The sequence below is a fragment of the Ranitomeya imitator genome, unplaced genomic scaffold (genome assembly GCF_032444005.1).
Source record: "Ranitomeya imitator isolate aRanImi1 unplaced genomic scaffold, aRanImi1.pri SCAFFOLD_66, whole genome shotgun sequence".
NCBI classification, from domain to species: Eukaryota; Metazoa; Chordata; class Amphibia; order Anura; family Dendrobatidae; genus Ranitomeya; species Ranitomeya imitator.
In genome coordinates this window covers 6,730-34,263 of record NW_027194872.1, presented here as the reverse complement: position 1 = coordinate 34,263, position 27,534 = coordinate 6,730, and the positions used below count along the sequence as shown (strand labels likewise).

Sequence of the window (27,534 nt, the reverse complement as noted above, 5' to 3'; positions counted from 1 at the left end):
GGGGAGTAGTGAGGATGATGAGGGGAGTAGTGAGGATGATGAGGGGAGTAGTGAGGATGATGAGGGGAGTAGTGAGGATGATGAGGGGAGTAGTGAGGACGATGAGGGGAGTGCTGAGGATGATGAGGGGAGTAGTGAGGACGATGAGGGGAGTGCTGAGGATGATGAGGGGAGTAGTGAGGATGATGAGGGCAGTGCTGAGGATGATGAGGGGAGTAGTGAGGACGATGAGGGAAGTAGTGAGGATGATGAGGGGAGTAGTGAGGACGATGAGGGGAGTAGTGAGGATGATGAGGGGAGTAGTGAGGACGATGTGGGGAGTAGTGAGGACGATGAGGGGAGTAGTGAGGATGATGAGGGGAGTAGTGAGGACGATGAGGGGAGTGCTGAGGATGACGAGGGGAGTAGTGAGGACGATGAGGGGAGTAGTGAGGACGATGAGGGGAGTAGTGAGGATGATGAGGGGAGTAGTGAGGACGATGTGGGGAGTAGTGAGGACGATGAGGGGAGTAGTGAGGATGATGAGGGGAGTAGTGAGGACGATGAGGGGAGTGCTGAGGATGACGAGGGGAGTAGTGAGGACGATGAGGGGAGTAGTGAGGACGATGAGGGGAGTAGTGAGGACGATGAGGGGAGTAGTGAGGATGATGAGGGGAGTAGTGAGGATGATGAGGGGAGTAGTGAGGACGATGAGGGGAGTAGTGAGGACGATGAGGGGAGTAGTGAGGATGATGAGGGGAGTAGTGAGGATGATGAGGGCAGTGCTGAGGATGATGAGGGGAGTAGTGAGGACGATGAGGGGAGTAGTGAGGATGATGAGGGGAGTAGTGAGGATGATGAGGGGAGTGCTGAGGATGATGAGGGGAGTAGTGAGGACGATGAGGGGAGTAGTGAGGATGATGAGGGCAGTGCTGAGGATGATGAGGGGAGTAGTGAGGACGATGAGGGGAGTAGTGAGGATGATGAGGGGAGTAGTGAGGACGATGAGGGGAGTAGTGAGGACGATGAGGGGAGTAGTGAGGATGATGAGGGGAGTAGTGAGGATGATGAGGGGAGTGCTGAGGATGATGAGGGGAGTGCTGAGGATGATGAGGGGAGTAGTGAGGATGATGAGGGCAGTGCTGAGGATGATGAGGGGAGTAGTGAGGACGATGAGGGGAGTAGTGAGGATGATGAGGGGAGTAGTGAGGACGATGAGGAGAGTAGTGAGGACGATGAGGGGAGTAGTGAGGATGATGAGGGGAGTAGTGAGGATGATGAGGGGAGTAGTGAGGACGATGAGGGGAGTAGTGAGGATGATGAGAGGAGTAGTGAGGACGATGAGGGGAGTGCTGAGGATGATGAGGGGAGTAGTGAGGATGATGAGGGGAGTAGTGAGGATGATGAGGGGAGTAGTGAGGACGATGAGGGGAGTAGTGAGGATGATGAGGGGAGTAGTGAGGACGATGAGGGGAGTAGTGAGGATGATGAGGGGAGTAGTGAGGACGATGAGGGGAGTAGTGAGGACGATGAGGGGAGTGCTGAGGATGATGAGGGGAGTGCGGAGGATGATGAGGGGAGTGCTGAGGACGATGAGGGGAGTAGTGAGGACGATGAGGGGAGTAGTGAGGACGATGAGGGAAGTAGTGAGGACGATGAGAGGAGTAGTGAGGACGATGAGGGGAGTGCTGAGGATGATGAGGGGAGTGCGGAGGATGATGAGGGGAGTGCTGAGGATGATGAGGGGAGTGCTGAGGATGATGAGGGGAGTAGTGAGGATGATGAGGGGAGTGCTGAGGATGATGAGGGGAGTGCTGAGGATGATGAGGGGAGTGCTGAGGATGATGAGGGGAGTGCTGAGGATGATGAGGGGAGTAGTGAGGATGATGAGGGGAGTGCTGAGGATGATGAGGGGAGTGCTGAGGATGATGAGGGGAGTGCTGAGGATGATGAGGGGAGTGCTGAGGATGATGAGGGGAGTGCTGAGGATGATGAGGGGAGTGCTGAGGATGATGAGGGGAGTGCTGAGGATGATGAGGGGAGTGCTGAGGATGATGAGGGGAGTACAGAGGATAATGAGGGAAGTAGTGAGGATGATGAGGGGAGTGCTGAGGATGATGAGGGGAGTGCTGAGGATGATGAGGGGAGTGCTGAGGTGCGGAATCGACGGGAAGAAAAGGGGCTGAAACGGGATCCACTGTCCAAAAGTAAGATCCCAGCAAAGGGGATCTAGTAAGAAGGGAGGCCAGGAAGTAATCCTGGGACAGGAGATCCCGCTGCTGGGGGGGATCCTGGAGACACAGATATTAGTGAGGAAGGAAAGAACAGAACATCTAATTCTACAGGAAGTGATTAATGTAAATAATTATAGGAAGTGATTAATGTAAATAATTACATACAGGAAGTGATTAATGTAAATAATTATATACAGGAAGTGATTAATGTAAATAATTATATACAGGAAGTGATTAATGTAAATAATTACATACAGGAAGTGATTAATGTAAATAATTATATATAGGAAGTGATTAATGTAAATAATTACATACAGGAAGTGATTAATGTAAATAATTACATACAGGAAGTGATTAATGTAAATAATTATATATAGGAAGTGATTAATGTAAATAATTACATACAGGAAGTGATTAATGTAAATAATTACATACAGGAAGTGATTAATGTAAATAATTATATAGAGGAAGTGATTAATGTAAATAATTGTATACAGGAAGTGATTAATGTAAATAATTATATACAGGAAGTGATTAATGTAAATAATTGTATACAGGAAGTGATTAATGTAAATTATTATATATAGGAAGTGATTAATGTAAATAATTACATACAGGAAGTGATTAATGTAAATAATTACATACAGGAAGTGATTAATGTAAATAATTGTATACAGGAAGTGATTAATGTAAATTATTATATATAGGAAGTGATTAATGTAAATAATTACATACAGGAAGTGATTAATGTAAATAATTATATACAAAAAGTGATTACTGTAAATAATTATATACAGGAAGTGATTAATGTAAATTATTATATACATGAAGTGATTAATGTAAATAATTATATACATGAAGTGATTAATGTAAATAATTATATAGAGGAAGTGATTAATGTAAATAATTGTATACAAAAAGTGATTACTGTAAATAATTATATACATGAAGTGATTAATGTAAATTATTATATACATGAAGTGATTAATGTAAATTATTATATACAGGAAGTGATTAATGTAAATTATTATATACAGGAAAATAATTATATACAGGAAGTGATTAATGTAAATAATTATATACAGGAAGTGATTAATGTAAATAATTACATACAGGAAGTGATTAATGTAAATAATTACATACAGGAAGTGATTAATGTAAATAATTGTATACAGGAAGTGATTAATGTAAATAGTTATATACAGGAAGTGATTAATGTAAATTATTATATACAGGAAGTGATTAATGTAAATTATAGGAAGTGATTAATGTAAATTATAGGAAGTGATTTATGTAAATTATAGGAAGTGATTAACGTAAATTATAGGAAGTGATTAATGTAAATTACAAAGAAGTGATTAACGTAAATTATAGGAAGTGATTTATGTAAATTATAGGAAGTGATTAATGTAAATTATAGGAAGTGATTAATGTAAATTATATATAGGAAGTAATTAACGTAAATTATAGGAAGTGATTAATGTAAATAATTATATTCAGAAAGTGATTAATATAAATTATTATATAGAGGAAGTGGATGATACAATGTATATAATACTGCATGTAGTTATATCGGGTTATTAGTAGTGATGTGTATAATACCGATGACACAATGTATAATTATATAGGGCAGGACTAATACGGACTAGTGAGAGCGGCGCTCCGTGTCCTTTGACACATTGTTGCTGTCTGCCGCTCTCCTCTCGGCCTCCTCGCAGTTCACACTGTGCGGATCTTTTCCGTTTTTTCTCTTGTTACTTTTGTGTTTTTTTCTGTGGATTTTTCTTCTTTCTGATTTTTGTAGCATTCTATAAATGGCGGAGACATCGGAGCTGGAGACCCCCGAGCGCCTCTTCCTGTGCGGCTGCTGTCAGGGTCCCAGCTCGCTGTGTGCGGCTGTCGGCGGAGCGGCCATCAGTTATTAGTTGTCGGCGGAGCGGCTATTAGTTATTAGTTGTCGGCGGAGCGGCCATCAGTTGTCGGCGGAGCGGCTATTAGTTATTAGTTGTCGGCGGAGCGGCTATTAGTTATTAGTTGTCGGCGGAGCGGCTATTAGTTATTAGTTGTCGGCGGAGCGGCCATCAGTTGTCGGCGGAGCGGCTATTAGTTATTAGTTGTCGGCGGAGCGGCTATTAGTTATTAGTTGTCGGCGGAGCGGCCATCAGTTGTCGGCGGAGCGGCTATTAGTTATTAGTTGTCGGCGGAGCGGCTATTAGTTATTAGTTGTCGGCGGAGCGGCTATTAGTTATTAGTTGTCGGCGGAGCGGCCATCAGTTGTCGGCGGAGCGGCTATTAGTTATTAGTTGTCGGCGGAGCGGCTATTAGTTATTAGTTGTCGGCGGAGCGGCTATTAGTTATTAGTTGTCGGCGGAGCGGATATTAGTTGTCGGTGGAGCGGCTAGTAGTTATTAGTTGTCTGCGGAGCGGCCATCAGTTGTCGGCGGAGCGGCTATTAGTTATTAGTTGTCGGCGGAGCGGATATTAGTTATCAGTTGTCGGCGGAGCGGCCATCAGTTGTCGGCTGAGCGGCTATTAGTTATCAGTTGTCGGCGGAGCGGCCATCAGTTGTCGGCTGAGCGGCTATTAGTTATTAGTTGTCGGCGGAGCGGATATTAGTTGTCGGCGGAGCGGCTATTAGTTATTAGTTGTCGGCGGAGCGGATATTAGTTGTCGGTGGAGCGGCTATTAGTTATTAGTTGTCGGCGGAGCGGATATTAGTTATCAGTTGTCGGTGGAGCGGCCATTAGTTATCAGTTGTCGGCGGAGCGGCCATTAGTTATCAGTTGTCGGCGGAGCGGCCATTAGTTATCAGTTGTCGGCGGAGCGGCCATTAGTTATCAGTTGTCAGCGGAGCGGCCATTAGTTATCAGTTGTCGGCGGAGCGGCCATCGGTTGTCGGCGGAGCGGCCATTAGTTATCAGTTGTCGGCGGAGCGGCCATCGGTTGTCGGCGGAGCGGCCATCAGTTGTCGGTTGTCGGCGGAGCGGCCATCGGTTGTCGGCGGAGCGGCCATCAGTTGCCGGATGTCGGCGGAGCGGCCATCGGTTGTCGGCGGAGCGGCTATTGGTTGTCGGCGGAGCGGCTATTAGTTGTCGGTTGTCGGCGGAGTGGCCATCAGTTGTCGGCGGAGTGGCCATCAGTTGTCGGTTGTCGGCGGAGCGGCCATCGGTTGTCGGTGGAGCGGCTATTGGTTGTCGGTTGTCGGCGGAGCGGCTATTGTCGGTTGTCGGCGGAGCGGCCATCAGTTATCGGCGGAGCGGCCATCAGTTGTCGCTTGTCGGCGGAGCGGCCATCGGTTGTCGGCGGAGCGGCCATTAGTTATCAGTTGTCGGCGGAGCGGCCATTAGTTATCAGTTGTCGGCGGAGCGGCCATCGGTTGTCGGCGGAGCGGCTATTGGTTGTCAGCGGAGCGGCTATTAGTTGTCGGTTGTCGGCGGAGCGGCCATCGGTTGTCGGCGGAGCGGCTATTGGTTGTCGGCGGAGTGGCTATTAGTTGTCGGTTGTCGGCGGAGCGGCCATCAGTTGTCGGTTGTCGGCGGAGCGGCCATTGGTTGTCGGCGGAGCGGCCATTAGTTATCAGTTGTCGGCGGAGCGGCGATCGGTTGTCGGCGGAGCGGCCATCAGTTGTCGGCGGAGCGGCCATCAGTTGTCGGTTGTCGGCGGAGCGGCCATCGGTTGTCGGCGGAACGGCTATTGGTTGTCGGTTGTCGGCGGAGCGGCTATTAGTTGTCGGTTGTCGGCGGAGCGGCCATCAGTTGTCGGTTGTCCGCAGAGCGGCCATTAGTTATCAGTTGTCGGCAGAGCGGCTATTAGTTGTCGGTTGTCGGCGGAGCGGCTATTAGTTGTCGGTTGTCGGCGGAGCTGCCATCGGTTGTCGGCGGAGCGGCTATTGGTTGTCGGCGGAGCGGCTATTAGTTGTCGGCGGAACGGCCATCAGTTGTCGGCGGAGCAGCCATCAGTTATCGGTTGTCGGCGAAGCGGCCATCGGTTGTCGGCGGAGCGGCCATCAGTTATCAGTTGTCGGCGGAGCGGCCATCGGTTGTCGACGGAGCGGCCATCAGTTGTCGGCGGTGCGGCCATCAGTTGTCGGCGGAGTGGCCATCGGTTGTCGGCGGAACGGCTATTGGTTGTCGGTTGTCGGCGGAGCGGCTATTAGTTGTCAGTTGTCGGCGGAGCGGCCATCAGTTGTCGGTTTTCCGCAGAGCGGCCATTAGTTATCAGTTGTCGGCGGAGCGGCTATTAGTTGTCGGTTGTCGGCGGAGCGACTATTAGTTGTCGGCGGAGCGGCCATCAGTTGTCAGTTGTCCGCGGAGCGGCCATTAGTTATCAGTTGTCGGCGGAGCGGCCATCAGTTATCGGTTGTCGGCGGAGCGGCCATTAGTTATCAGTTGTCGGCGGAGCGGCCATTAGTTATCAGTTGTCGGCGGAGCGGCCATTAGTTATCAGTTGTCGGCGGAGCGGCCATTAGTTGTCGGTTGTCGGGGTCGCTCCCTGCGGCAGAGATTATAAATCGTCTGAGATTTTGTAGCTTTTCACAATCAAGTAAAACCAGCAGCGGAGACCCCAAAATGCGGGCCGAGGGGGGACGTATGGGGGCACCAGGCGGGTGTGTGTATGCGGGAATGTCGCAGTGTATCCATGGGGTGATGCGGGAATGTCGCAGTATATTTATGGAGGTGATGCGGGAATGTCGCAGTATATTTATGGTGGTGATGCGGGAATGTCGCAGTATATACATTAAGGTGATGCAGGAATGTCGCAGTGTATTTCTGGAGGTGATGCAGGAATGTCGCAGTATATTTATGGTGGTGAAGCGGGAATGTCGCAGTATATTTCTGGAGGTGATGCGGGAATGTCGCAGTATATTTCTGGAGGTGATGCGGGAATGTCGCAGCTACTTGCAGATGTAGTGTTGCGGTCGCACGGATTTCTATCGCTGGTCGCACAGTCGCGGGCAGTACACAGGGTCGCGTTCAGTCAGTGCGGTATTTATGACGCCTTTTTGTAGTAAGGGAGATGCGATTTTTGTGCTAATTTTGTGCCTTTTGTTTCTCAGGTAAAAGTTTGGTTTCAGAATCGGAGAACGAAGTTTAAAAGACAAAAACTGGAGGAAGAAGGATCCGACTGCGCCCAGAAGAAGAAGGGCACGCACCACATCAACCGCTGGAGGATCGCGACCAAGCAGCAGAGCCCCGAGGAGATCGACGTCACGTCGGACGATTAGCCACGAGCTGCACTGGTCATGGACACTTCTATCCGGGGCCCCCGGGATTATCTTATGCTCCGGGCCCCTCGGGGACGCGATCCGCGGGCAGAGGAGCCTCCTGCGGAAATTGTGCTGGATGCGGATCCTCTCCGGACATTGCGCCCAGGACCGCAGGAGAGACGCAGAGAGACGCAGAGAGACGCAGCGCCGAGCGGATTGTACAGACGTCTGTGTGTTGTGGTGACTCTAGGATTACACTTCCGAGAAGTACGATGTCAAGATTGTCAATAAAGAGTTCTCATATCCAGACGACCAGTGCCTGCGGCCGATGTGTGTGCTCCCGACCAGTGCCTGCAGCCGATATGTGTGCGGCCGACCAGTGCCTGCGGCCGATATGTGTGCGGCCGACCAGTGCCTGCGGCCGATATGTGTGCGCCCGACCAGTGCCTGCGGCCGATATGTGTGCGGCCGACCAGTGCCTGCGCTCGATATGTGTGCGCCCGATCAGTGCCTGCGGCCGATATGTGTGCGCCCGACCAGTGCCTGCGCTCGATATGTGTGCGCCCGACCAGTGCCTGCAGCCGATATGTGCGGCCGACCAGTGCCTGCGGCCGATATGTGCGCACCCGACCAGTGCCTGCAGCCGATATGTGCGCCCGACCAGTGCCTGCGGCCGATATGTGTGCGCCCGACCAGTGCCTGCAGCCGATATGTGCGGCCGACCAGTGCCTGCGGCCGATATGTGCCTGCGGCCGATGTCTGCACCGACGCCTGTCGCACCTGCCCGGACATGAAAGCGCCGCCGTTGCTTGTTCGCGCCTGATTAGCGCATGAGTCGCTCCTGTCCGGCGATGATGTCCGGCGATAATGGCGCCTCGTCCTCTCTGTTCTCCTACAAAGGCTCCCGGGGGCTTTTGTGAAAGTGCAAATGAGTTCGGGCAATTATCGGGCGGCCGCGTCTAATCCGCGCAGAGCGCTCCCTCCCGCAGGTGGCGCAGAGTCCGGCGGAGATGTCGCACGTTTGTCGCAGGGCGGGGGGGGGATTAGCGCCTCTATTAGCTGTAAAGCTTCATTACTCCGAGGCCTTTGAATGCGGGGGGATTAGAGGGGCTCAGAGGGGCCGCCGAGGGTTCATGCTAATGAGGTGAGTGGCCTTTGTGTCCCCGCACGGCTCCTTTCTCCGGGCCCCGGCCCCTCCGCTCTGCTCGGCGCTGATAATGGCGACTTTCATGTCCCAGATAAGCGGCTCCTGCGCCGGCAGCTGGGGGTCCCGGGAGCCGGGGGGCTGCAGGACGGCGGGCGCGGAGAGCGGCCCCACCGGAGAACGGCCCCACCGGAGAGCGGCCCCACCGGAGAACGGCCCCACCGGAGAACGGCCCCACCGGCAGGGGGCAGCGGCGGCACAGAGGAGGAGGAGGCCGGGAGGCGAGGACCGGGGGAGGGGAAGACTAAATATATATATATACACGTCTGTATGAGGAGATATATATAATGTCTGTATGAGGGGAAGACTATAATGGCAGAGTGAGGAGAAGTATATATATATATACACGTCTGTATGAGGAGAAATCTACTATATAAAGGTGTGTGTGTGTGTGGCTATGTTGTGAGGCGAAATTTTAACCCTGCGCTTTCCAATTCACCAAACTATTTTGCCCCTATCTACATAATGGGGAAAAGTGAAAGGAAAAGTGTTGGAGGCAAATTGACAGCTGCCAGATGTGAACAAGGGGGACTGAAAGAGTGAGAGCGATGGTGCAAAAGAGTATATACCGTACAGTTACTAAGGTGGGGCCCCGACATGAGATACCACACACGGGGATATGAACACACACACAAAATGCGCCACACACTACCACGTGCTTGAACACATATACCACCCTCAGCACACATTTCACCACACATACACCAACCTCGCCACATAAAAGTCGAAACACAAAAGTCGCAGCTCAAAACTCGCCACGCGCAAAACTCGCCACATGCAAAAACCAGGCTCACGCAAAACTCGCCACATGTGCAAAACTCACCTCATGGAAAACTCGCCACACGCAAAACTTGCACACGCGGAAAAATTGCCACATGCACAAAATTTGCAACACATGCAAAAGTTGCCTCACACAAAACTTGCACATACTCAAAAGGCACCACACATAAAACTCACCACGCACAAAACTCGCCATGCGCAAAACTTGCTGCACACAACTTGCTACACTAACCTGTCACATGCAACTCAACACACAAAAAGTAGCTACATGCATGTCGCCACACAAAACTCAACACACACAACTTGACAAACGAAACTCGCCCTAAAACACACACAAGTCTGGTATTACCCTTCAAAAATAAAAAATTTGATTAATAAGCAGACAAACTACAAGAGCAACAAATGTACCATATAGGAAATACAGCAGCTGTCAGTCACATGACCTGTCTATTATGTGTATGTGTGAGCTAATATATACTGCCAAGGGGGAGGGCTTCCTGTTGGCTGGGGATTTATCAGGCTGCCAATTTATCTTACAAATACTGAGGTAAAAATACTGAGCAAATAACGTGTTAACGAGGTCTAATACAGGAGATCACACAGGTATATACTATATACAGGGGAGATGACACAGGTATATACTATATAGAGGAGGAGATGACATACAGGTATATACTATATAGAGGAGGAGATGACACACAGGTATATACTATATAGAGGAGGAGATGACATACAGGTATATACTATATACAGGAGGAGATGACACACAGGTATATACTATATACAGGAGCAGATGACATACAGGTATATGCTATATATAGAAGATGACATACAGGTATATACTATATACAGGAAGAGATGACACACAGATATATACTATATGCAGGGGAGATGACACACAGGTATATACTATATACAGGAGGAGATGACATACAGGTATATACTATATATAGAAGTAGATGACATACAGGTATATACTATATATAGGAGGAGATGACATACAGGTACATATTATATATAGGAGGAGATGACATACAGGTATATACTATATACAGGGGAGATGACACACAGCAGGTATATACTATATACAGGGGAGATGACATACAGGTATATACTATATACAGGAGATGACATACAGGTGTATACTATATATAAGGGAGATGACAAACATGTATATACTGAGGTGAAAATGAGGTGTGAGGTGAAAATGAGAGGAGTGATCGGAAAATGACAGATGTGAGGTCGAAATGACAAGTGTTAGGGGGGAATGAGAGGAGTGAGGGGGAAAATGAGAGATGTGAGGGGGAAAATTAAAGATGTGATTGGGAAAATGAGAGAAGTGAGGTGCTATAACTAACCACAGATATTTACTATGCCCAGGCAACGCCGGGCTCTTCAGCTAGTATATATATATATATATATATATATATATATATATAATGTCTGTGAGGGGAAATATATATATATATAATGTCTGTATGAGGAGAAATATATATATATATATATAATGTCTGTATGAGGAGAAATATATATATATATAATGTCTGTGAGGGGAAATATATATATATAATGTCTGTGAGGGGAAATATATATATATATATAATGTCTGTGAGGGGAAATATATATATATGTAATGTCTGTGAGGGGAAATATATATATATATAATGTCTGTGAGGGGAAATATATATATATATATATATATATATAATGTCTGTGAGGGGAAATATATATATATATATAATGTCTGTGAGGGGAAATATATATATATATATAATGTCTGTGAGGGGAAATATATATATATGTAATGTCTGTGAGGGGAAATATATATATATATATATAATGTCTGTGAGGGGAAATTATATATATATATATATATATATATATATATATAATGTCTGTGAGGGGAAATATATATATATATATATAATGTCTGTGAGGGGAAATATATATATATATATATATATAATGTCTATGAGGGGAAATTATATATATATATATATATATATATATAATGTCTGTGAGGGGAAATATATATATATAATGTCTGTGAGGGGAAATATATATATATATATAATGTCTGTGAGGGGAAATATATATATATGTAATGTCTGTGAGGGGAAATATATATATATATATAATGTCTGTGAGGGGAAATATATATATATATATATATATAATGTCTGTGAGGGGAAATATATATATATATAATGTCTGTGAGGGGAAATATATATATATATATAATGTCTGTGAGGGGAAATATATATATATAATGTCTGTGAGGGGAAATATATATATATATATATATATAATGTCTGTGAGGGGAAATATATATATATATAATGTCTGTGAGGGGAAATATATATATATAATGTCTGTGAGGGGAAATATATATATATGTAATGTCTGTGAGGGGAAATATATATATATATATAATGTCTGTGAGGGGAAATATATATATATATATATATATATATATATAATGTCTGTGAGGGGAAATATATATATATATATAATGTCTGTGAGGGGAAATATATATATATAATGTCTGAGGGGAAATATATATATATATATATATAATGTCTGTGAGGAGAAATATATATATATATGTCTGTGAGGAGAAATATATATATATGTAATGTCTGTGAGGGGAAATATATATATATATATATATATATATAATGTCTGTGAGGGGAAATATATATATATATATATATATATATAATGTCTGTGAGGGGAAATATATATATATATATAATGTCTGTGAGGGGAAATATATATATATAATGTCTGAGGGGAAATATATATATATATATAATGTCTGTGAGGAGAAATATATATATATGTAATGTCTGTGAGGGGAAATATATATATATATATATAATGTCTGTGAGGGGAAATATATATATATATATAATGTCTGTGAGGGGAAATATATATATATATATAATGTCTATGAGGAGAAATATATATATATAATGTCTGTGAGGGGAAATATATATATATATATATATAATGTCTGTGAGGGGAAATATATATATATATAATGTCTGTGAGGGGAAATATATATATATATATAATGTCTGTGAGGGGAAATATATATATATATAATGTCTGAGGGGAAATATATATATATATATAATGTCTGTGAGGAGAAATATATATATATATATATATATATATATATATATATATATATAATGTCTGTGAGGGGAAATATATATATATATAATGTCTGTGAGGGGAAATATATATATATATATAATGTCTGTGAGGGGAAATATATATATATAATGTCTGTGAGGGGAAATATATATATATATAATGTCTGTGAGGGGAAATATATATATATAATGTCTGTGAGGAGAAATATATATATATAATGTCTGTGAGGGGAAATATATATATATAATGTCTGTGAGGGGAAATATATATATATATATATATAATGTCTGTGAGGGGAAATATATATATATAATGTGAATAATGTATTCACGGTGGAAAATGAAATGCTAGGTGAAATCCCAAGAAACAATGAAAACCCTATATTAAGGGTCACCAATCTAACCCAAGAAGAGGTGCGAAACCGGCTAAATAAGATTAAAATAGATAAATCTCCGGGTCCGGATGGCATACACCCACGAGTACTAAGAGAACTAAGTAATGTAATAGATAAACCATTATTTCTTATTTTTAGTGACTCTATAGCGACAGGGTCTGTTCCGCAGGACTGGCGCATAGCAAATGTGGTGCCAATATTCAAAAAGGGCTCTAAAAGTGAACCTGGAAATTATAGGCCAGTAAGTCTAACCTCTATTGTTGGTAAAATATTTGAAGGGTTTCTGAGGGATGTTATTCTGGATTATCTCAATGAGAATAACTGTGTAACTCCATATCAGCATGGGTTTATGAGAAATCGCTCCTGTCAAACCAATCTAATCAGTTTTTATGAAGAGGTAAGCTATAGGCTGGACCACGGTGAGTCATTGGACGTGGTATATCTCGATTTTTCCAAAGCGTTTGATACCGTGCCGCACAAGAGGTTGGTACACAAAATGAGAATACTTGGTCTGGGGGAAAATGTGTGTAAATGGGTTAGTAACTGGCTTAGTGATAGAAAGCAGAGGGTGGTTATAAATGGTATAGTCTCTAACTGGGTCGCTGTGACCAGTGGGGACCGCAGGGGTCAGTATTGGGACCTGTTCTCTTCAACATATTCATTAATGATCTGGTAGAAGGTTTACACAGTAAAATATCGATATTTGCAGATGATACAAAACTATGTAAAGCAGTTAATACAAGAGAAGATAGTATTCTGCTACAGATGGATCTGGATAAGTTGGAAACTTGGGCTGAAAGGTGGCAGATGAGGTTTAACAATGATAAATGTAAGGTTATACACATGGGAAGAGGGAATCAATATCACCATTACACACTGAACGGGAAACCACTGGGTAAATCTGACAGGGAGAAGGACTTGGGGATCCTAGTTAATGATAAACTTACCTGGAGCAGGCAGTGCCAGGCAGCAGCTGCCAAGGCAAACAGGATCATGGGGTGCATTAAAAGAGGTCTGGATACACATGATGAGAGCATTATACTGCCTCTGTACAAATCCCTAGTTAGACCGCACATGGAGTACTGTGTCCAGTTTTGGGCACCGGTGCTCATGAAGGATATAATGGAACTAGAGAGAGTACAAAGGAGGGCAACAAAATTAATAAAGGGGATGGGAGAACTACAATACCCAGATAGATTAGCGAAATTAGGATTATTTAGTCTAGAAAAGAGACGACTGAGGGGCGATCTAATAACCATGTATAAGTATATAAGGGGACAATACAAATATCTCGCTGAGGATCTGTTTATACCAAGGAAGGTGACGGGCACAAGGGGGCATTCTTTGCGTCTGGAGGAGAGAAGGTTTTTCCACCAACATAGAAGAGGATTCTTTACTGTTAGGGCAGTGAGAATCTGGAATTGCTTGCCTGAGGAGGTGGTGATGGCGAACTCAGTCGAGGGGTTCAAGAGAGGCCTGGATGTCTTCCTGGAGCAGAACAATATTGTATCATACAATTATTAGGTTCTGTAGAAGGACGTAGATCTGGGGATTTATTATGATGGAATATAGGCTGAACTGGATGGACAAATGTCTTTTTTCGGCCTTACTAACTATGTTACTATGTTACTATGTTACTATGTCTGTGAGGGGAAATATATATATATATAATGTCTGTGAGGGGAAATATATATATATAATGTCTGTGAGGAGAAATATATATATATATAATGTCTGTGAGGAGAAATATATATATATGTAATGTCTGTGAGGGGAAATATATATATATATAATGTCTGTGAGGGGAAATATATATATATATATAATGTCTGTGAGGGGAAATATATATATATATAATGTCTGTGAGGGGAAATATATATATATATAATGTCTATGAGGAGAAATATATATATATAATGTCTGTGAGGGGAAATATATATATATATAATGTCTGTGAGGGGAAATATATATATATATAATGTCTGTGAGGGGAAATATATATATATATATAATGTCTGTGAGGGGAAATATATATATATATAATGTCTATGAGGAGAAATATATACATATATATAATGTCTGTGAGGGGAAATATATATATATTACCCGGCCTCCATCCTATAAATGGTCCAAAATATCGGCACTAAGATATAAAGAAGCTTCCAGAAGACCTGAAATACAGCGGATGCTCCACCACTTCTACAACCTTGAGTACATGCCAAACCCAGAGGGAGTGAACCAAGCAGCAAAGGACCTCAACAATATATTCTACGCAATGGCCAGACTGTCCGACCTTAAAAAAGTCGACTACAAGAGACCAAAAGAAACACAGGTCAATGGCTGGTTTGACAGAGAATGTAAAGCTGTACGGAAGACCCTGAGAACAGCCTCCAACAAGAAACACAGAGACCCCAACCACCTGGGTCTGAGGGAAGCCTATGACTCCATACAAAAGCAGTACAAAACCATCCTCAGGAGGAAGAAGCAGAGTTACATCTCTACGAAGCTCAATCAACTCCAAGACGCCCTCCAAGACCACTCCTTCTGGGAACTATGGAACCACATGGACACCAAAGACAAGAAAAACAACAACCATATCCAAAATGGCAACCTCTGGCTCCAATACTTCAGAGACCTCTATAAAGACATTCCAAAGGAAGGACTAAGCCAAGAACAGGAAAACATAATGGCGAAACTAAAAGCAATGGAGGAAAAAATCAAAAACTTCCAAAACCCGGTGGATACACCTATAACACTACAGGAAGTAACCGAGAGACTCTCCTCCATAAGAAGTAGAAAAGCCGGTGGCCTGGATGGAATCCTACCAGAAATGCTGAAGTACAGCCCACCAGAAATACAGGCTGCAATGGTTAAACTCTTCAATATTGTACTGAGTGCCGGCTACTTCCCTCGTACCTGGAACCAAGGCCTCATCACACCCATCCACAAGAGTGGGGACAGGTATGACCCAGCCAACTACAGAGGCATATGCGTCAGCAGCAACCTGGGAAAACTGTTCAACAGTATCCTGAACAAGAGGATCCTCACCTTCCTCACCGAGCACAACGTCCTCAGCAAGAGCCAAGCAGGGTTCATGCCGAACCACCGCACCACTGACCACATCTATACTCTGCACAGCCTCATTCAGAGACACATCTACAATACAAAGAATGGGAAGATATACGCCTGCTTTGTGGACTTTAAAAAGGCCTTTGATTCAGTGTGGCACCCGGGCTTATTCCTGAAACTGCTGGAGAGTGGAATAGGAGGAAAGACCTACGATGTCATCAAAAGCTCCTACACCGAGAGCAGCTGCAGCGTGAGTGTGAGCGGCAAAAGAACGGCTTTTTTCCAGCAGAGCCGCGGAGTAAGACAAGGCTGCAGCCTAAGCCCAACGCTCTTCAACATCTACATCAACGAGCTGGCTACCGCCCTGGAATCCTCCTCAGCACCAGGACTCACCCTCCACGACGCTCAGGTGAAATTCCTGCTGTATGCAGATGACCTGCTGCTGCTGTCACCAACCGAGAAAGGCCTCCAGGACAACCTGAAAATCCTAGAGAAATTCAGCTCCACCTGGGCCCTACCGGTCAACCTAAAGAAAACCAACACCATGGTGTTCCAGAGGAGAAAGAGAAGATCAGACCAACACCCATCATTTATCCTCAACAACTGCGACCTCACAGGAACGGACAAATATACCTACCTGGGCCTAGAGATTCACCGGTCAGGGAACTTCAAACAAGCCATAGAGACCCTGAAAGACAAGGCCTGCAAAACCTTCTATGCCATCCGAAGGACACTCTACCATCTGAAGCCACCAGTGAGGGTCTGGCTAAAAATCTTCGACTCCATCATCGCCCCAATCCTCCTGTATGGCAGCGAAGTCTGGGGTCCTCACACCTACCCAGACTGGTCAAAGTGGGACTCCAGTCCAACAGAAATATTCCACCTGGAATTCTGCAAGCACCTTCTCCAGGTCCATCGGAGCACCTCCAACAGTGCTTGTCGGGCCGAGCTGGGCAGATTCCCTCTACACCTGACAGTTCTAAAGAGGGCGCTGTCATTCCGGGCTCACCTGCATAGGAGCAATCCAAGCTCCCATCACCATAAAGCCCTGATACATGAAGGTGAAACAGAAAAACCAGAACCCCCGGAACAGCCCAGCCAAACCCAACCGGAGCAGAACACCAATCACAACAACCTGACAAAAGCCGGAATTAGGAAGATGGCAGATGAAGGCCAGGAGAGGTATGTCAGTGACTGGAAGAATGATATCATCAGCTCACAGAAACTGACCATGTACCGGAGCCTACAGAGAGACTACAGACTGGCCCCATATCTGGAGAAACTCCCGGACCCCAGAGACCGCCAGATCCTGAGCCGATATAGACTCAGTGCCCACAGTCTGGCCATCGAATGTGGCCGACACAGGCAGAGCTACAAGCCCAGGGAGGAAAGACTGTGCCAACACTGTGACCAGGAGGCCATAGAGGACGAAACCCACTTCCTGCTACACTGCTCCAAATACTCAGCAGTGAGGGACACTCACTTCAGGAGACTCTCACATCTCTTCCCAGACTTCATCACCATGAAGGAGGAAGAGAAAACATATATCTTGCTGGGAGAAGAAGAGAGCGGTGGAGATAGCAGCGCGGTATGTGAGCGAATGCCATAGACTGCGAGAAAGAGAACTATGATGCCATGGACTATAGCCCCCAACCTGGATCTGCCCCATCCACCTCCCCTATGCCATGGACTATAGCCCCCACAATGGACCTGCCCCATCCACCTCCCCTATGCCATGGACTATAGCCCCCAACCTGGACCTGCCCCATCCACCTCCCCTATGCCATGGACTATAGCCCCCACAATGGACCTGCCCCATCCACCTCCCCTATGCCATGGACTATAGCCCCCAACCTGAACCTGCCCCATCCACCTCCCCTATGCCATGGACTATAGCCCCCACCCTGGACCTGCCCCATCCACCTCCCCTATGCCATGGACTATAGCCCCCACAATGGACCTGCCCCATCCACCTCCCCTATGCCATGGACTATAGCCCCCAACCTGAACCTGCCCCATCCACCTCCCCTATGCCATGGACTATAGCCCCCAACCTGAACCTGCCCCATCCATCTCCCCTATGCCATGGACTATAGCCCCCAACCTGGATCTGCCCCATCCACCTCCCCCCACAGCTCCTACCCAACATCCCCTCAGTCCCTATCCCTATTGCCTCTATACACTTGCTTTGGCAAAACTGATGTGTATTTGGTCCTGCCAATAAAGCTTCTTTGAATCTTGAATCTTGAATCTATATATAATGTCTGTGAGGGGAAATATATATATATAATGTCTGTGAGGGGAAATATATATATAATGTCTGTGAGGGGAAATATATATATATAATGTCTGTGAGGGGAAATATATATATATATATAATGTCTGTGAGGGGAAATATATATATATAATGTCTGTGAGGGGAAATATATATATATATATATATATATATATAATGTCTGTGAGGGGAAATATATATATAATGTCTGTGAGGGGAAATATATATATAATGTCTGTGAGGGGAAATATATATATATAATGTCTGTGAGGGGAAATATATATATATAATGTCTGTGAGGGGAAATATATATATAATGTCTGTGAGGGGAAATATATATATAATGTCTGTGAGGGGAAATATATATATAATGTCTGTGAGGGGAAATATATATATATAATGTCTGTGAGGGGAAATATATATATAATGTCTGTGAGGGGAAATATATATATAATGTCTGTGAGGGGAAATATATATATATATATATATAATGTCTGTGAGGGGAAATATATATATATGTAATGTCTGTGAGGGGAAATATATATATATATATATATATATATATATAATGTCTGTGAGGGGAAATATATATATATATATAATGTCTGTGAGGGGAAATATATATATATATATATAATGTCTGTGAGGGGAAATATATATATATATAATGTCTGTGAGGGGAAATATATATATATATAATGTCTGTGAGGGGAAATATATATATATATATAATGTCTGTGAGGGGAAATATATATATATATATAATGTCTGTGAGGGGAAATATATATATATATATAATGTCTGTGAGGGGAAATATATATATATATATATATATAATGTCTGTGAGGGGAAATATATATATATGTAATGTCTGTGAGGAGAAATATATATATATATGTCTGTGAGGGGAAATATATATATATAATGTCTGTGAGGGGAAATATATATATATGTAATGTCTGTGAGGAGAAATATATATATATATAATGTCTGTGAGGGGAAATATATATATATATAATGTCTGTGAGGGGAAATATATATATATATATAATGTCTGTGAGGGGAAATATATATATATAATGTCTGTGAGGGGAAATATATATATATATATATATATATATATATAATGTCTGTGAGGGGAAATATATATATAATGTCTGTGAGGGGAAATATATATATATAATGTCTGTGAGGGGAAATATATATATATGTAATGTCTGTGAGGGGAAATATATATATATATATATATATATATATATAATGTCTGTGAGGGGAAATATATATATATATATAATGTCTGTGAGGGGAAATATATATATATATATATATAATGTCTGTGAGGGGAAATATATATATATATAATGTCTGTGAGGGGAAATATATATATATATAATGTCTGTGAGGGGAAATATATATATATATATAATGTCTGTGAGGGGAAATATATATATATATATAATGTCTGTGAGGGGAAATATATATATATATATAATGTCTGTGAGGGGAAATATATATATATATATATAATGTCTGTGAGGGGAAATATATATATATGTAATGTCTGTGAGGAGAAATATATATATATATGTCTGTGAGGGGAAATATATATATATGTAATGTCTGTGAGGAGAAATATATATATATATAATGTCTGTGAGGGGAAATATATATATATATAATGTCTGTGAGGAGAAATATATATATATATAATGTCTGTGAGGGGAAATATATATATATATATAATGTCTGTGAGGGGAAATATATATATATATATAATGTCTGTGAGGGGAAATATATATATATATATATAATGTCTGTGAGGGGAAATATATATATATATATATATATAATGTCTGTGAGGGGAAATATATATATATGTAATGTCTGTGAGGAGAAATATATATATATATGTCTGTGAGGGGAAATATATATATATAATGTCTGTGAGGGGAAATATATATATATGTAATGTCTGTGAGGAGAAATATATATATATATAATGTCTGTGAGGGGAAATATATATATATATAATGTCTGTGAGGGGAAATATATATATATATATAATGTCTGTGAGGGGAAATATATATATATATATATAATGTCTGTGAGGGGAAATATATATATATATATATGTCTGTGAGGGGAAATATATATATATATAATGTCTGTGAGGGGAAATATATATATATATAATGTCTGTGAGGGGAAATATATATATATATAATGTCTGTGAGGGGAAATATATATATATATATAATGTCTGTGAGGGGAAATATATATATATATAATGTCTGTGAGGGGAAATATATATATATATATAATGTCTGTGAGGGGAAATATATATATATATATAATGTCTGTGAGGGGAAATATATATATATATATATAATGTCTGTGAGGGGAAATATATATATATATATATGTCTGTGAGGGGAAATATATATATATATAATGTCTGTGAGGGGAAATATATATATATATAATGTCTGTGAGGGGAAATATATATATATATAATGTCTGTGAGGGGAAATATATATATATATATAATGTCTGTGAGGGGAAATATATATATATATATAATGTCTGTGAGGGGAAATATATATATATAATGTCTGTGAGGGGAAATATATATATATGTAATGTCTGTGAGGGGAAATATATATATATATATAATGTCTGTGAGGGGAAATATATATATATATAATGTCTGTGAGGGGAAATATATATATATAATGTCTGTGAGGGGAAATATATATATATATATAAATATAATGTCTGTGAGGGGAAATATATATATATATAATGTCTGTGAGGGGAAATATATATATATAATGTCTGTGAGGGGAAATATATATATATATAATGTCTGTGAGGGGAAATATATATATATATAATGTCTGTGAGGGGAAATATATATATATATATAATGTCTGTGAGGGGAAATATATATATATATAATGTCTGTGAGGGGAAATATATATATATATAATGTCTGTGAGGGGAAATATATATATATATAATGTCTGTGAGGGGAAATATATATATATATAATGTCTGTGAGGGGAAATATATATATATATATGGGAGCAATCCAAGCTCCCATCACCATAAAGCCCTGATACATGAAGGTGAAACAGAAAAACCAGAACCCCCGGAACAGCCCAGCCAAACCCAACCGGAGCAGAACACCAATCACAACAACCTGACAAAAGCCGGAATTAGGAAGATGGCAGATGAAGGCCAGGAGAGGTATGTCAGTGACTGGAAGAATGATATCAGCAGCTCACAGAAACTGACCATGTACCGGAGCCTACAGAGAGACTACAGACTGGCCCCATATCTGGAGAAACTCCCGGACCCCAGAGACCGCCAGATCCTGAGCCGATATAGACTCAGTGCCCACAGTCTGGCCATCGAATGTGGCCGACACAGGCAGAGCTACAAGCCCAGGGAGGAAAGACTGTGCCAACACTGTGATCAGGAGGCCATAGAGGACGAAACCCACTTCCTGCTACACTGCTCCAAATACTCAGCAGTGAGGGACACTCACTTCAGGAGACTCTCACATCTCTTCCCAGACTTCATCACCATGAAGGAGGAAGAGAAAACATATATCTTGCTGGGAGAAGAAGAGAGCGGTGGAGATAGCAGCGCGGTATGTGAGCGAATGCCATAGACTGCGAGAAAGAGAACTATGATGCCATGGACTATAGCCCCCAACCTGGATCTGCCCCATCCACCTCCCCTATGCCATGGACTATAGCCCCCCACCCTGGATCTGCCCCATCCACCTCCCCTATGCCATGGACTATAGCCCCCAACCTGGACCTGCCCCATCCACCTCCCCTATGCCATGGACTATAGCCCCCACCCTGGATCTGCCCCATCCACCTCCCCTATGCCATGGACTATAGCCCCCACAATGGACCTGCCCCATCCACCTCCCCTATGCCATGGACTATAGCCCCCACAATGGACCTGCCCCATCCACCTCCCCTATGCCATGGACTATACCCCCCACCCTGGACCTGCCCCATCCACCTCCCCTATGCCATGGACTATAGCCCCCCACCCTGGATCTGCCCCATCCACCTCCCCTATGCCATGGACTATAGCCCCCAACCTGGACCTGCCCCATCCACCTCCCCTATGCCATGGACTATAGCCCCCACCCTGGATCTGCCCCATCCACCTCCCCTATGCCATGGACTATAGCCCCCACAATGGACCTGCCCCATCCACCTCCCCTATGCCATGGACTATAGCCCCCACAATGGATCTGCCCCATCCACCTCCCCTATGCCATGGACTATAGCCCCCACCCTGGATCTGCCCCATCCACCTCCCCTATGCCATGGACTATAGCCCCCAACCTGGACCTGCCCCATCCACCTCCCCTATGCCATGGACTATAGCCCCCACAATGGACCTGCCCCATCCACCTCCCCTATGCCATGGACTATAGCCCCCACAATGGACCTGCCCCATCCACCTCCCCTATGCCATGGACTATACCCCCCACCCTGGACCTGCCCCATCCACCTCCCCTATGCCATGGACTATAGCCCCCAACCTGGACCTGCCCCATCCACCTCCCCTATGCCATGGACTATAGCCCCCACAATGGACCTGCCCCATCCACCTCCCCTATGCCATGGACTATAGCCCCCAACCTGGACCTGCCCCATCCACCTCCCCTATGCCATGGACTATAGCCCCCAACCTGGACCTGCCCCATCCACCTCCCCTATGCCATGGACTATAGCCCCCAACCTGGACCTGCCCCATCCACCTCCCCTATGCCATGGACTATAGCCCCCACAATGGACCTGCCCCATCCACCTCCCCTATGCCATGGACTATAGCCCCCACAATGGACCTGCCCCATCCACCTCCCCTATGCCATGGACTATAGCCCCCAACCTGAACCTGCCTCATCCACCTCCCCTATGCCATGGACTATAGCCCCCACAATGGATCTGCCCCATCCACCTCCCCTATGCCATGGACTATAGCCCCCACCCTGGATCTGCCCCATCCACCTCCCCCACAGCTCCTACCCAACATCCCCTCAGTCCCTATCCCTATTGCCTCTATACACTTGCTTTGGCAAAACTGATGTGTATTTGGTCCTGCCAATAAAGCTTCTTTGAATCTTGAATCTTGAATCTTGAATGAGGAGAAATATATATATACCGTATATACTCGAGTATAAGCCGACCCCCCTAATTTTGCCACAAAAAACTGGGAAAACTTATTGACTCGAGTATAAGCCTAGGGTGGAAATGCAGCATTTACCGGTGAATTTCAAAAATAAAAATAGATCATTATTTCCCCATAGATGTGCCATATACAGTGCTCTGCACCGTTCACTGTGCCCCATAGATGTGCCATATACAGTGCTCTGCACCGTTCACTGTGCCCCATAGATGTGCCATATACAGTGCCCTGCACCGTTCACTGTGCCCCATAGATGTGCCATATACAGTGCTCTGCACCGTTCACTGTGCCCCATAGATGTGCCATATACAGTGCTCTGCACCGTTCATTGTGCCCCATAGATGTGCCATATACAGTGCTCTGCACCGTTCACTGTGCCCCATAGATGTGCCATATACAGTGCTCTGCACCGTTCATTGTGCCCCATAGATGTGCCATATACAGTGCTCTGCACCGTTCACTGTGCCCCATAGATGTGCCATATACAGTGCTCTGCACCGTTCACTGTGCCCCATAGATGTGCCATATACAGTGCTCTGCACCGTTCATTGTGCCCCATAGATGTGCCATATACAGTGCTCTGCACCGTTCACTGTGCTCCATAGATGTGCCATATACAGTGCTCTGCACCGTTCACTGTGCCCCATAGATGTGCCATATACAGTGCTCTGCACCGTTCATTGTGCCCCATAGATGTGCCATATACAGTGCTCTGCACCGTTCACTGTGCCCCATAGATGTGCCATATACAGTGCTCTGCACCGTTCACTGTGCCCCATAGATGTGTCATATACAGTGCTCTGCACCGTTCACTGTGCCCCATAGATGTGCCATATACAGTGCTCTGCACCGTTCACTGTGCCCCATAGATGTGCCATATACAGTGCTCTGCACCGTTCACTGTGCCCCATAGATGTGCCATATACAGTGCTCTGCACCGTTCACTGTGCCCCATAGATGTGTCATATACAGTGCTCTGCACCGTTCACTGTGCCCCATAGATGTGCTCCATATACAGTGCTCTGCACCGTTCACTGTGCCCCATAGATGTGCCATATACAGTGCTCTGCACCGTTCACTGTGCCCCATAGCTGTGCCATATACAGTGCTCTGCACCGTTCACTGTGCCCCATAGATGTGCCATATACAGTGCTCTGCACCGTTCATTGTGCCCCATAGATGTGCCATATACAGTGCTCTGCACCGTTCACTGTGCCCCATAGATGTGCCATATACAGTGCTCTGCACCGATCACTGTGCCCCATAGATGTGCCATATACAGTGCTCTGCACCGTTCACTGTGCCCCATAGATGTGCCATATACAGTGCTCTGCACCGTTCACTGTGCCCCATAGATGTGCCATATACAGTGCTCTGCACCGTTCATTGTGCCCCATAGATGTGCCATATACAGTGCTCTGCACCGTTCACTGTGCCCCATAGATGTGCCATATACAGTGCTCTGCACCGTTCATTGTGCCCCATAGATGTGCCATATACAGTGCTCTGCACCGTTCACTGTGCCCCATAGATGTGCCATATACAGTGCTCTGCACCGTTCACTGTGCCCCATAGATGTGCCATATACAGTGCTCTGCACCGTTCATTGTGCCCCATAGATGTGCCATATACAGTGCTCTGCACCGTTCATTGTGCCCCATAGATGTGCCATATACAGTGCTCTGCACCGTTCACTGTGCCCCATAGATGTGCCATATACGGTGCTCTGCACCATTCACTGTGCCCCATAGATGTGCCATATACAGTGCTCTGCACCGTTCACTGTGCCCCATAGATGTGCCATATACGGTGCTCTGCACCATTCACTGTGCCCCATAGATGTGCCATATACAGTGCTCTGCACCGTTCACTGTGCCCCATAGATGTGCCATATACAGTGCTCTGCACCGTTCACTGTGCCCCATAGATGTGCCATATACAGTGCTCTGCACCGTTCACTGTGCCCCATAGATGTGCCATATACAGTGCTCTGCACCGTTCACTGTGCTCCATAGATGTGCCATATACAGTGCTCTGCACCGTTCATTGTGTCCCATAGATGTGCCATATACAGTGCCCTGCACCGTTCACTGTGCCCCATAGATGTGCCATATACAGTGCTCTGCACCGTTCACTGTGCCCCCTAGATGTGCCATATACAGTGCTCTGCACCGTTCATTGTGCCCCATAGATGTGCCATATACTGTGCTCTGCACCGTTCACTGTGCCCCATAGATGTGCCATATACAGTGCTCTGCACCGTTCACTGTGCCCCATAGATGTGCCATATACAGTGCTCTGCACCGTTCACTGTGCCCCATAGATGTGCCATATACAGTGCTCTGCACCGTTCACTGTGCCCCATAGATGTGCCATATACAGTGCTCTGCACCGTTCACTGTGCCCCATAGATGTGCCATATACAGTGCTCTGCACTGTTCACTGTGCCCCATAGATGTGCCATATACAGTGCTCTGCACCGTTCACTGTGCCCCATAGATGTGCCATATACAGTGCCCTGCACCGTTCACTGTGCCCCATAGATGTGCCATATACAGTGCTCTGCACCGTTCACTGTGCCCCATAGATGTGCCATATACAGTGCTCTGCACCGTTCACTGTGCCCCATAGATGTGCCATATATAGTGCTCTGCACCGTTCACTGTGCCCCATAGATGTGCCATATATAGTGCTCTGCACCGTTCACTGTGCCCCATAGATGTGCCATATATAGTGCTCTGCACCGTTCACTGTGCCCCATAGATGTGCCATATACGGTGCCCTGCACCGTTCACTGTGCCCCATAGATGTGCCATATACAGTGCTCTGCACCGTTCACTGTGCCCCATAGATGTGCCATATATAGTGCTCTGCACCGTTCACTGTGCCCCATAGATGTGCCATATACGGTGCCCTGCACCGTTCACTGTGCCCCATAGATGTGCCATATACAGTGCTCTGCACCGTTCATTGTGCCCCATAGATGTGCCATATACAGTGCTCTGCACCGTTCACTGTGCCCCATAGATGTGCCATATACAGTGCTCTGCACCGTTCATTGTGCCCCATAGATGTGCCATATACAGTGCTCTGCACCGTTCACTGTGCCCCATAGATGTGCCATATACAGTGCTCTGCACCGTTCATTGTGCCCCATAGATGTGCCATATACAGTGCTCTGCACCGTTCACTGTGCCCCATAGATGTGCCATATACAGTGCTCTGCACCGTTCACTGTGCTCCATAGATGTGCCATATACAGTGCTCTGCACCGTTCATTGTGCCCCATAGATGTGCCATATACAGTGCTCTGCACCGTTCATTGTGCCCCATAGATGTGCCATATACAGTGCTCTGCACCGTTCATTGTGCCCCATAGATGTGCCATATACAGTGCTCTGCACCGTTCATTGTGTCCCATAGATGTGCCATATACAGTGCCCTGCACCGTTCACTGTGCCCCCTAGATGTGCCATATACAGTGCTCTACACCGTTCACTGTGCCCCATAGATGTGCCATATACAGTGCTCTGCACCGTTCACTGTGTCCCATAGATGTGCCATATACAGTGCTCTGCACCGTTCATTGTGTCCCATAGATGTGCCATATACAGTGCCCTGCACCGTTCACTGTGCCCCCTAGATGTGCCATATACAGTGCTCTACACCGTTCACTGTGCCCCATAGATGTGCCATATACAGTGCTCTGCACCGTTCATTGTGTCCCATAGATGTGCCATATACGGTGCTCTGCACCGTTCATTGTGTCCCATAGATGTGCCATATACAGTGCCCTGCACCGTTCACTGTGCCCCCTAGATGTGCCATATACAGTGCTCTGCACCGTTCATTGTGTCCCATAGATGTGCCATATACAGTGCTCTGCACCGTTCATTGTGTCCCATAGATGTGCCATATACAGTGCTCTGCACCGTTCATTGTGTCCCATAGATGTGCCATATACAGTGCCCTGCACCGTTCACTGTGCCCCCTAGATGTGCCATATACAGT

The 27,534-nt window shown here is 44.9% G+C and overlaps 1 protein-coding gene across 1 annotated transcript in view; it reads left to right on the top strand.

Moving 5' to 3' along the window:
• LOC138656617 (homeobox protein EMX2) overlaps nt 1–7,729 on the top strand; it is a 50,166-nt gene extending 42,437 nt beyond the window's left edge. The window contains exon 3 of the mRNA XM_069743728.1: nt 7,270–7,729. Coding sequence (XP_069599829.1) covers nt 7,270–7,437 — 168 coding nt within the window. The 3' untranslated portion in view covers nt 7,438–7,729. The remainder of the gene's footprint in view (nt 1–7,269) is intronic.
• Nucleotides 7,730–27,534: the final 19,805 nt, after the last annotated feature.